This window comes from Motacilla alba, chromosome 10 (assembly GCF_015832195.1).
Source record: "Motacilla alba alba isolate MOTALB_02 chromosome 10, Motacilla_alba_V1.0_pri, whole genome shotgun sequence".
NCBI lineage: Eukaryota > Metazoa > Chordata > Aves > Passeriformes > Motacillidae > Motacilla > Motacilla alba.
Genome location: NC_052025.1, coordinates 8,591,885 through 8,604,854, shown reverse-complemented (window position 1 = coordinate 8,604,854; position 12,970 = coordinate 8,591,885). Strand labels below are relative to the sequence as shown.

The following is a 12,970-nucleotide window of genomic DNA, read 5'->3' as shown; positions in this document are numbered from 1 at the left end:
GGAAAGGCAGAAAAGCCTAAGGAGCATTTCTTACAGCAACTGAACTTAATGTCAGTACCACTATGCCACAGAGACAGAGAAATGCTATTGCTGCTGCAACAGAAACAGAAAAGGCATTGCTGTTGTCACAACAAGATGGTACCATGGCAAATGCTAAGAGAGCAGTGCATGCTGTGTTATCATGTATTACATCAACATTTGCACAGATTTTTAATAGGCTTTTATGTATTGCCCCCAGTGAAGCAAAAGCAGAATCTCTAGAATAAACCTATTCATAATTGGACTGAAATTCTGAGCGGTAGGAGAAAGACAAGTACAGAAGATCCACCAAGGCTTCATCGTCTGAGGAAGGCAGGTTGCAGAAATGGATTCTGTGGCACTGTTCTGGTCAGAGGAGTGGTGCAGAATAGCCTGTAGTCATCCCCACAGACAGACAAAGGAAAACTGTTCTCCTAGATACAGCTGTCAAGGACATTAAATGCAGCAGGGTCCAGCAGAATGCTCCTACTGGCTCCCACAGAGATCCCATCCATCACTATTTATTTGCTCGGTGCTGTCAGTGTGAAAGCCCTTTACCTGATAGGCAAAAGGGAGAAGACACTACCTTAAGAGAATACTGTGGAGGAGAGCACAAGGAAGAGTGAAAGAGATAAGGGACAAAGCAAACACCACAAACAGTTAACTCAGAATCTAGCTCGTAACACATTTTAAAAGGTCTACTGCAGCAAAAGTATGATTGAAATTAATTCCTATAGATCTAGTTATCAAAGCACCATCATATAATAGATCTCAACTCCCATTTTACACATGGATCTTTCAAGAGAATTATTAACATGGTCTATTTTTAAACTTCTTGCTATTTTCTATGAGGGATAATCCTCCAAGACTCCCTTTGCTCCTTTGCTTTGTAAATAGTGGTTCCCTGCAACATGACTTTTCTGAGCATGACATTTCAGAAAGATTGAAGAAGGGTAAGTGTGAAACAGCAGCAAAGTTCAAGGTATTCTTCTCATCTCTGCATCCCTTATCTATTATTTTTCTTTTAGACAGGTCTACTCTAGTAACTGGGATTTAGAAATGTTGCTTTTTATACATGCAAATACATTGGAATAATTGAGACAAGCATTCTCTACATCCTTGCAAGGTGGTGATAGAGGGGCCAGCATGAGACTGACTCTGGAGCTGTGGCAGCTCCAGTAGTTTTGTGTAAAGAAATTTAAAAATCCCAACACGACCAAGGTCTCTGACAGATGGTGTCCTAGGAACAGTAACAACAGACAAATACAGGAATAATTAAACACACAAATATCACCTGCTAGAAAGTCTGGCAGAGGAACTTTACTGCAGAAATGACAAATACAAGCATAAAGTCCCTATATGTATTTTGCAGGCCATCACAATTCACAAAGAACAGAGCAATTCACTGAAACAGAATAATCCTGAAAAGCAGGATAATCATGAAAACATATGTAGCAAGATGTGTTTTGTAAGTGAAAAAGACTAAACAACACAATCTATCAAATCTGTAAGTAAAAGCATTAGGACACGGATAACAATTTCTAGATAAGAAAAAATGCTGAGAGACCAGAAAGATCAAAAGCAGCTAGTAAATCAGTAATAGCAGGTATCTTCAGCTTCCACCAATAAAGGTGTATGTCACATCAAGACAGTATTTTAAAAAACGTTTCTCAACACCTTGAGGAATCACTACTTTTAACAACCAGTTTCAGGCTTACCCTCCACTGAGCCCTCAGCAAAAACCCCTGTTTAGCTCTTAAGCAACAGCAACTATGCTCCATGCAATTCCTGGCATTGTGTCAGTAACTAAGGCTGTTGACCAAGCTTTAAAATCTTGAAAAATGCTGAGCTGTGGGCAGGTTAGCTGTTTAATTGCTTTTTACAAGGGTGCCAGAACGTGACCTAGAAACCCACAGATGGTCATCATCCCCACAACGCGAGGCAGAAACGAGGCACAAGCAGAGCTGAGTTCACAGCTCTTACGCTCAAGTAGATTTAATTACAAGACAAAAAGTCATTGCTTCACACGTAACAAAAAATTTATCCTTAAAGCATCTTCAAAAACCAACTTAAACTGCAGGTGCAACTCTTGGGGGTTTTTAATAATGAATAAAGCTCTGCTGTGCGTGCAAGCTCCATTTGGTGTCTCAATCCTGTAGCTGTGGGTAAAAGTACAGTCTGATGGCATATTGAACAGAGCCTCAACCATACAGAACTGCATGCAGAAGCTGCTCACACAATAAATCTGACACTTTAAAGACTGTTGTAGAAAATCTGGCCGCCAATGTTAAGCTCCAGACCTATGCAAGCGTTTTTGCTGAATTACCACTTGAAAAGGAGCTTTCATAATGTGAGTGCTGACAACTGTGATTAAGGCCTCGCAAGCAGATGCGACCACAATGCAGCTCACTGGTGGTGACTTCATTTGTTTTTTTAAACAAAATTTCAATACGTAAGCCTAAGATGCTTGTGCTCAACGACTACTGCAACTAAAACTGAAAGGCTGTTCTAAGTCAACTTGAGCTACAAACAAAAAGAAATCTGAATAGTTAAAACTTTTTAGGTTTGCATAACTATTCAGTAAAGCAGGCTTGAGGAAACTTTGCTGCTTTTAAAAATAAAGCTTTAAAACTAACTTACAGGAACTAATATACTGCTAAGATTTTTTTAAGCCTTCCTAATTAAAATCCATCTTTAGTAAAGAAGGCTACTAAATGGACAACTGAGTCTTTTGTAAGACCGTAAGTGCTCAGTATAATAAACCACAAGACAAATCAACATAAGCTACTTTAATATTTGAAGGAGTTCTGCCATTCTTACATTATGAGAAAAGGACCCAAAGCTTGGGCTTATCACTGAAGAGAAAACTTGTAGCATACTCTGTAGTTATTCACTTTCCAAAGTAAGCAGCTTAGCATCATAATTGTGATTTTGGTTTTCCCATCAGAAATGGATGCATTTCCAATTACACCTCCTAAACCCATGAACTGATCTCTACCAGAGGTCTGAAAGCTGAGCTGTATTGTTCAGATATTTCAAAATAAGAAGCATCAGAACTGCAACATTTCTGTCTCTCAGCAGGTATCAGAAATAGGAAGCTCTTAAAAAATACTTCTAGCTGTAACAGATGAGAGAGCAGAAAGCAGGTTTGCCTTCAAATAAAAGTAATTCCTGATTCTGTCAACAAGAAATTTATAAACAACATTTAAGTAGAAACTGAAAGGGGACTCAAGACCACTACTCTTCATGCAGCTGGCCACAGATTTTACCCACCACTGCAGCCAAGGCCTGTCCCCAGCTCCTCTGCACAGGCAGATCAACATTATACCTGAACAGAGCCTTCTATTGGGGCTACATGCTTCTTCAGAATTTGCCCCAAAAGAAAAATTTTAGAAGGTGGTTAGGTTAGACCTTGCAAGATAGTGTGGCCTGAAGGCTGAATTTCAATACAGGCTGAATTTCAGAATGAAAACACTGTTCAACAGCCTTCTCATGACACTATTTTCACACTCCAGTAAACCAACACACTTTTTATGACTGTCAACTTCCATTTAATGGGAGAGTCTGGCTTAGAATCACTGTTCTAGACAAGGTTATGTTTGAAAAGTCATTTGGATAGAAATCAATGTCACTAAATAGGAGAAATAATATGCACCAGAAATAATTGTAAAACAATACAGAAGTGTAAGATACTTGATTTTGTTCTGCTTGCTCACTTCAGAATGTCAGCTGCTGGTGGGTTTCCAAGTGCTGCAGTGAAAGCACTGGGTCTGTGTGTACAGACATTTCTTACTACAAAAACACACACAAAAAGTCAGCAAACTGCAGGAGGACAGTATATCCATCACTCCCCTTTGTTTCCAACTGCACTTTCCAGAACACCCCAAGAGCAACAGCACAGTGTCTAGTTCCAGGCAGTGCTTTGTAAATCATTTAAGGAAGATTGAGTGAATATTTTATAAAGTGAAAGGCATCATCACCAGTATTGTATCATGAAACAGGCATTTACATTTTTGCCACTAAACACTGTATTTTTAGGAGTAGCTCAGACCATTTTTCATGTTACAAGCTATTCTGGTGAAGAGGCACGTGTGAAGCCCATCAGGTACATGTGAAGCACACCTTCCCTTCAGTGATCCTTAGTTTTGGCTTTTGTAACATCCACTTTCACTATTTCCTGTAACCTCAAAAAAGTGCATTGACTCAGCCAGAACAATTTCTCTCTCACTAAGAAAAGGTTTAAGCTTTTTAATGCTCTACAAAATATTTTAATGCCAAGAGAGAGCTTTATGTTCTATTTCAACTTTGTTTCTCCCAAAGGACAACCCAAATTATTTATTACCTCTTCTTCCTCTACTGTCTAGCTTAAAGACCAAGTTAGCATTATTTTTTTTTCTTTTCATTCTTTCTTATTTCTGTATACAGAAAGGCTGGCTAGGAAAGAAATTATGAGTTCAATTTTGGCAGATACTTTTTTGTGGTTTTGGCTTGGGTTTGTTGGGGGTTTTTTGTCTTATTTTGGTGTTTGAACTTCAAGAAGCTTACCTCAGATGTATGAGGTAGCGTAGTAGCCTTTCTTCAGTCTGGTGACTGTTTTCTTTATTGACAGTTCGCTTCATTTCTCGTCTCACAGGAACAGAAAAAGTTCTTTGCCGTAGGAATGTTTGATGATTAGCTGGCATTTCTCTCAAGTCATAGATCACCACAAACATCTTCACCACAGTTTTGTTAGGGTTAAATAAGGTCTGAAAAGACAAACAATACAATACAATTGTTCAATACAATATTCTTTAGAGATGACAATTTTTTTTAAAAGAACAATAAATCTAACCCAAACTTCATCTGTTGAAATGCACTTTGTTCCTGTGCCATACAGAAATGTTTATGTAAAGACATTGTGAAGCCTTTCTGGTTTTCAACACTTCAGCTACCAGCAATTCCCATTTAAATTATATTATAATTATAATGCTAAACACAGTCTAATCTGAATGAAACACTAGTATATGACTACTCTTACTTTGCTAATCAGCATCCCCGTTTTTGTTTATTTTTCCAGTCAGCTTTTTGTCTACACTGTTTTCCAGACACAATACACTCGCAGGAAGCACAGTGGTGGGCTCCGCTTTTAAACCTGAAATTATGAATGTGTTATCTTGGACTGGGTTCTTAAAAGAAATAGTCAGTTCACTGGTTCTAAGCAATGACTGTGATTCACTTTGTGATTTTATTACAAAAGCAAAGGTGGTGTTAAAATATTACAAAAACTAGATACAATTATTCAATCTTAATTGCTTTAGAAGAATTTCAGGATTTGGACTGTGGCCTAATTACTTCCCCATCACTTTTTCAAAGTCACAGTGTCCCCAGGTATTCCAAATCTCCTGGAACTGATTGTAAGACTCCTCAGAGCACAGAAGTGTTCAAAGATTGGGAATCTTTTTTGTCCCACACACAGATTTCTACTTTGAATTACTACAGTACCTACAGAGATACACATTTCCACTGCTAGCTTCATGCTCATCTCCAATAAACTCATCTTTGCATGACTTTCTTGATATTAGTGGTTTCAAGGCACCCTCATCTGCTGAGTACGTACCACTTGTATTGTTCCTGAAGGCGGTACCCGATAACCCCTTTTACCAAGGGACTCTAAAGTAATTACACCCTAGAAAAACAAAACCCATATTTAGGTCACAGAGATAAACAAATCAAAATGTTCTAGTCATGTAATTGCATTTATTTGAAACATAATCAGTAATTTATAAAAACTAAAAATAGACCTAAAAATAGACAAGGCAATGCAACAGTAGGGGCCTTAAAGATACTTTGGCAGACCATTAAAAGCTGTACAATAAGAGGTACATTCTCCTCTTGAAACAAGATTCAAGTTTCCACATCTTCTCCACATCAGGGAGCTAGGACAAAACAGAGCTTTCTTTTCAAAGCAGCTGGGAGGTTAAAACGAAACATTTGTCCCCTCCTTTCCATTTCTACGTCATCTGCAATTGCACCAATAATACTCCAAATCTCACAGAACTCATTTTTGCTTTTCAAAGGCAGCAGATGCACTTAATCTTCCATTCTAATCCAAACCTTAGGGAGGATGACATCTGCTTTCATGCCAGCTGTGATGCGCAGAGCGGCCCCGGTGCCCCACCGGCGCTGCGAGTGCCGGGGCCACGCCGGGGCACTGCCACACGTCTGGGCACCCTGCAGGGCACCAGGGCTGCACCCCGCTGCACGGGACTGCAGAACCCCAACCAAACAAACAGCCAGAGAACGACCCCACCGCAGAGAAACTAGCTATACAAACAGAAACAATGTTTCTGATGATGGAGGCACTACACAAATGCTGTATTAATCCTGGGAGACTCAGCCATAACAGCATATTTGGAAATAGCATGTGGAAAAGCCTGAAACAATGAAACCCAGCTAGGAAAATAAGCAATGCTACTTTTAACCATTTGAGGAACATGAGAATCCCTTCACTTCCTAGAAAATCACATGAAATAATCTAAAAAGATGAAAGCAAAAGAATAGATACTTTTTGCAGTGGTTAAAACACATACAAGTTTAAACTCAAAGCCGTTACTTAAACTCTAAGCAATTTCATTTTCTAAATACTTTCCAAAACAGGAGGTCAGAAATGGTAACTGCTATGAATTTAAAATTTAAATCTAAATACTGGGATTCTCAGATGTTCATTGCTTGACTTCCACGTTTAAACAAACCTTTTACTGTATATTAGACAGACATACACATATGAAAATCTCTAAAAATTGGACCTGTCACCTACATAAAATTAAGGTTCCTTAACAGGCATTCAGAACAAATCCAGCCTCTGATTCAATGCCAGCATACAAGACACCATTTTCTTTTCACAGAGGAGCCCTTTTAGACATGCAAAGCCCATGTGGAACAGAATCAGCACCCAGAGACTGAGGACACAAACACTGCATGGCTGCAAACATCAGCAAACCATGCAGCCTGCGAGGGTGCCGAGTGTCACCACAGCCCAGGCAACATCTGCTTTAAAAAAAAGGGCTGAGTAACTTCCAAGTCTAAGGTCTCCATCAGCCCCTTGGCCTGCACCTAAGCCACTCTGCAGAGTGGTTAGTTGCCCAGAGCAGCTGCTTGTTGGGACAACAAAACGTATCCCGTTAAGTCCAGCTATTGCCTCACTGCTATTTTAAGTTAGATGGATAAAAAGAGATGTTGGGGGTTGATCACTGCAATGTGAGGGGAGACAAATACATTCAATATCCCAAGATGAGAACAGCTGAATGGTGGGGCAGAGAAGTAGAAGGAAAAGCACTAGTTAGGGAAAGAAAGAGGGACAGGAGAAATCTGTCATAAGCAGTTGAAAATAAGCCAGATCCCTGCAAATCTTTACTTTCTGAACCCTCTACTCACCAAGCTCTTGCTCTTCACCTCCACATATCAGAACTTATTTAAAATAAATCCAACCACACATTTACCATGTAAGGAGAGGGAGCATTGTCATCTGAAACGCTGTAGAATGACACTTCAACTGGCAGAGTCATGTGCGTGGGACAAAAGACTCCACTTGCTCCCACCTCTGCTGTGAAACCCTCCACGACACCGAGCGGGTCCAAGCGGAAATTCAGGACAGATTCCTGGAAAACAAAGCACACACAGCTTAGCTTGGGAATACCTCAAATAAAACAGTATAACTGATCAGGAAACAAGTGCAAAAGCCCACAGAGAACTTTATTGCAGCAGGATCTATGCTTGATTTTCAATATGTACTATCTGAAAAAAAAAAAATTAACCTACATTCTGTAACCTTCCCCAACAAATTCAACTCTGTATTTCACAAGACACAATATAATCAGTTAATGCACTGGCTAATAGTTGCTGTTATTGGATATGCTATATGAAGTGAAGAGCTGGAGCCTACACTCCAAACACATTCTGTTTAACACACTGATTTAATCCAGCTTTTGTGACATACTAAGTACACTTTAAGAGTGAAAATGTAAATCCTTTTTTCTAGGTAAGTACATTATAAACATGAACAATTACAGGTTATTAAATCTCATTTATGGCAACAGAATGTCTTCTAACTTGACCGTTAAAAGCTTAAGCAACTCATTGTATTTGATTCTCGGAGACAGAAGATGTCTGGGGCATGAAATAAGTGCCTTTACAGCTGGAAATGAAAACAAATTTTATTCAATTCACTCAGGAACTTTTACATTCTAATAATGCTGGAATTGTTCACAGTAATATACTTTTAAAAGCAGTACAGAGGAGTAAAAATACCACAAGAATTCTAGAGAATATGCAATACCTCAAAGTTTCCCAGAAGGCTCAGACTTGTTACTGGGGGAGCACTAGAACTTAGAAATGGTTTCCCATGGCTGTCTGGATCATCGTCTTTGTTTATACATTGTTGTGGGCTATTAAAAAAAGACAGAATAAATATAAAGGATAAACACATTTGCTTTTGTCTTCTGGGTATAAACAGCGCTAGAAAGAATCATTTACTTACTGTACTACGAAATATTGTTCTACAGAAGTAACAGTTGAACATTGCCTATTAATACTGTAGCAGAACATTTCCTAGTTAACTGAAAAAATATTTTCACCAGCTTTACATTACAAGGGATAAAGACAAAAATTTTTTTTCTTTAGCTCCATTTGCAGGAATCAAAATATCATATTTTTGTATGTGGATACTTTTGTCTCATATTCTGAGATATAGCTCATATTTCCAACATCAAACTACCATACCAAAAGTTGTTTATGTTACATGAATTAATGTATGAAAGGTCATGATTGGTCCTTTTTAAAAGTCTGGCTTTCTGAACAAGTGAAGACAAAATGATTAACATGTTCAACACTAAGAAGAAAATACAACACAAAAAACACATTGGTTTGAAGGAGAATCAGCAATTACTAGCTTTTCTGTCTGAAAACTCAAGTGTATCTGACAGCCTATCTACCCCTGCATGGCACAGAATTCATTCTGCCAGCAGCTCTCATTCCATTGCTATGTTCCAGAGCTGTGCTGACCTGGAAACTCCCAGGGCAACTCAGCTGCTGAGCCTTGTATCAAAATAAAGATTCTTTTGAAAGCATTTTTTGTCTTTGCTAGTATGCTTTTATTTTGCATATAAATATATATATACACCTTATGTCTCCCTCAAAAATCTCAATGTTTCTGGTAAATAAAACATACCTTCTTGCAGACAGACATTTCAACAATGATGAATCCAGATCAAAGCACCCAGACTGTGTTTTCCTTTGAGGAACCTCAAGAGGGAAAGAAGATGTTAATTTGAAGCTTAACTGCTACCACAGACAATTTTGCCAAGTAAGCACATTTTGCCAAGAATTTTCATGACATTACAGAATTACAAAAACAGAGCAGAGAATGTAATTCCTATATATTTTAAAGTTAGTGAAGAAAGTCCTAGGATTATTAATGATGAGACTGTAAATTCTGATTAACAGGAAGTATTTCAATAAAGACATTCAGGAAGCTGATGTCTCTTTGGAACAGAACAGAATATTACTAATAAACAGGCTGTAACAATTTCCATCCAATTGCCCTGTAAATATGACAGCCTTTACAGGCAAGGAAAAATAAAGCATACCGTGTGTTGATTACAGGACACTGCTACTTCAGTAGTTTTAATAGGAACTGCCTGGTTTTTTAAAACTCCAAACAACCTACCAAGCACTGTAACACTTCCCCAGTGTCTGCCTTATCACAGCAGCTTTGTTCACTAAGTTATTCCATGACACTTCTGGTTACTGAAGAATATACAGGACAAACTGTTCGCAGAAACAAAGGCTTTGGAATAATGGGTAATCAGGTGTTAAAAAGGAACACAAAACCCCCTGCATGACTAAATGTTAACTTACACTTAAAACACTGATCTTCAAAATGCTTTCTTTTGTGCTCTAAAAGCACCAAAGCACTGTTTCCATCCATTTTTCAATTTAATGCCACCTTTTGTTAATCTTGATATGATCTCAGCACCTATGTCTATAATATTTTCTTTTCCAAAATTATTGTTCAGCCTAATTTACATGTTAACTCTCATTTAAGCATTAATTTCCACTCACAAGAGCACTCACTGCGACACAAAGTAAATACACACACTTCACCTCGGTATTTTGTCAAATTTTGTACCATGCACAGACATTAGAAGAACAAACAGTCCTTTTCTCAGCTAAAAAAATTTCAAGAATAACTTACAGGACTCGAAAGCAGAGGCAGTCCAGTTCTGGGATGAAAAGCCTTGGTTGAAGTTCCATCCAGGGATCGAAAATTGTGTTTCCGCCACGTAGTTGTGTGTTTTAGAGGCGGTGCTTTCTGCCAGCAAAACAAATTGACTGAGCTGATCAATGGGATATTTCAGTGACCTATCATGGTAACGCTCTCTTGCTGTAAGGGAGAAGACTCCTGACCCAGGTGGATCTACATCACACTAGCACGGGATGAAACATTCCGCAGAAGTTTCCCTTGACTCCATCTACAGTTACACAGCCTGCCTCGAACAGATCACATTCCATACTCAGATGGGTGTATTTCTACATGGGCAGGATGCCTCCCTGCCCATGGAAACAGTCATTCATAACTGTCACCCTGAGGAGAATAGGACAGTTAGTCCTTCTCCATGTTAAACTGATGATGTTTAGGGGAGGCACCACCAGCCAAGTTACCCCATCACACAGAATCATTTGACAGGTCACCTTGTCAGCTAGGCCACGGCACTAAATCGTTTCTTGAACACCTCCAAGGATGGTGACTCCAACACCAGGGCAGTCCATTCCCATGCTTTACCCTTTCCATGAAGAAATTCTTCCTGAATTATTTCAGGCCAAGGCTACAATGATAATACACTGCTACCTGCAAGGTCAGGCTGAAACTCCTCTTCATGCTGGCCCCTAGCAGATAGAGGGTACAAGCTATGTGACAAAGGGCAGCCAGAGGAATTATTGTCTGTTCCCATATGTACTCACCTGTACATCTGGGTTCTTCTGCCGCTCACACTTAACCACATTGTCTTCTGCAGGTTTCTTCTGAGAAGTGCTTTGAAAATCGAGGCCTGTTGGGTCTTCATTCTCATCATGTGCAGTTTTTGTTTTATCTTGTTTGGTTTTGGTTTTGAAACTGTCATGGTCTTTATTTAAATAATTTTCAATACTAATAAGTTGTGTATTTTGCTCATAAATAATTGGTTTTTTGGAGTCTCTGTCTAAACACTTGAGCTCATTTTTGTGCAAAGAGTCAGCTACTGGTATCACAGTTGCTTTTTTTGTACCTTCAAGTATTCTGCATTTTTCTATCTGTAAATTATTAAAACTGTCTGTGCCATTGTTCTCACTAACAACTGTTCTTTCTTTAAGTTTATTTGTGCAAATCTGTTCATCAATGCTGCTGGAATTTGAACCCTGTTTAATTCTATTGGTTATCTGGTCTTTCTGTGCATAACCAGAATGTATTTCCAATTTATCTGGAATTTCAGATTTGTTTTCTTTAATACACGATGATGATATGTGAATGCTACTAAATGCATGAGAAGTTTTATTTGAAGTCTGATGAAATGAATTTTGGACAGCTTCACTGGGTTTTGCTAAAACCAATTTTCTTCTTGCTTGGACTTTCAGAGAAGTCTTCAATTCCCCATCAAACCTAGAAGGACTGATAGGAGTATCAGGTGTCTTTGTCCCTGATTTACTGCTGTCTTCTAACAAAGAAAATTTTGACTTAGCAGAAGAAACAGAAGACGGCTCCTTGCCTTTCTTCAGCAAATTTTCATCTTCATATGTACTTCGGAAAATTTTTGACGTGACTGGACTAGCCTCATGCACTTTGAGTGGATGTCCAGCAACGTGGGAAGTAGCTGGATCACAATGAATCAAATGCTGGGCAATCCTTGCTATCACCTCCTGCCGCTCCTGGAGCAGGGAATCAATCAGGGGGTTACCCTCCCCTGCCAACTGACGGCCACAGTGGTTCCCTGGAACACGGGCATCCAGCAGGGTGACCTCTGGCACTGCTCTAGTTTTGCCTTCATCACCATCTTCCTGTATTGCATTGTCTAAGTTGGCAGCAGGAACAGGGGAGCTTTCCTTGCTTTTCCTTGGCAAGTTTTCCTCTTCAAAAGTGCTCCGAAAAGCTTTTGGTGTAGCCGAGATGTTTTCATGTGTGGTGAATGGACGCCCAGCAACAACTGGTGAAGTAGCTGGATCACAGTGAATCAAGTGCTGGGCGATCCTTGCAATGACTTCTTGTCGCTCTTGAAGTAAAGAGCCTATCAAAGGATTGGGTTCTCCTGTGGGCTGATGAGAGCAATGACTATTTGAAACACGGGAATCAACCAGAGAGTAGGATTTAAAAGTTCTGACTGGTGTTTCACAAGACTGTGCCTTATTGTCTGCTGTGGCATTATAGCACTGAACTTTAGACTGTGATGCCCCAAAGTCAGATCCAAGTCTGGTAGATGGATAAAGTTTTAAATTTCTAAAAGATGTAGTAAATTCAGGCATCTTTTTTCCATTAAGTAGGCCTTCAGGTGTCATTGTCCATGTCTGTTTCCCACGAAAACGCAGGGGACTGGAAGTACTGCATTGCTGAGCAGCACTGGGATCGCTGCGCTGATGGAACTTACGCTCTTGCATTTGCTTTTCATAAAAGCTAAGGTTGGTGTGAATACTACAGGTCAAAACTGGGTAGTTGGATTGCCTGGGCAAGGACTGAACGCTGACCCTCAAGGCCACATTGTGAGAAACATTAGGAACAGGAAAGACATGCTCAGTGGGTGTCTGGGAGAACGTCCATTGCAAGTCCACATCTGCAGCGCTCACCCTGAAACAATACCGAAGGGCATTTACAAAAAAAGCTACATGATAAGTTTTTTAATTATCTACTTTGTAACTAATATCTAAGAAAAAGCACTAGAAACATCAGCCA

The 12,970-nt window shown here is 39.3% G+C and overlaps 1 protein-coding gene across 3 annotated transcripts in view; it reads right to left on the bottom strand.

The window, feature by feature from the left end:
• The window catches only part of FAM214A (family with sequence similarity 214 member A), a 46,655-nt gene that overhangs the window by 2,103 nt on the left and 31,582 nt on the right, over positions 1-12,970 (bottom strand). For 2 of the 3 annotated variants that reach the window (XM_038147297.1, XM_038147296.1), the window contains exons 5-11: positions 11,017-12,865; positions 10,250-10,366; positions 9,224-9,297; positions 8,333-8,441; positions 7,497-7,655; positions 5,615-5,683; positions 4,564-4,763 (exon numbers count right to left, since the gene is read on the bottom strand). In XM_038147297.1, the coding sequence (XP_038003225.1) occupies positions 4,564-4,763; positions 5,615-5,683; positions 7,497-7,655; positions 8,333-8,441; positions 9,224-9,297; positions 10,250-10,366; positions 11,017-12,865 (2,577 nt within the window). Of the gene's footprint in view, positions 1-4,563; positions 4,764-5,614; positions 5,684-7,431; positions 7,656-8,332; positions 8,442-9,223; positions 9,298-10,249; positions 10,367-11,016; positions 12,866-12,970 lie in introns of all 3 variants that reach the window. The other variant, XR_005258164.1, reaches the window with a different exon arrangement.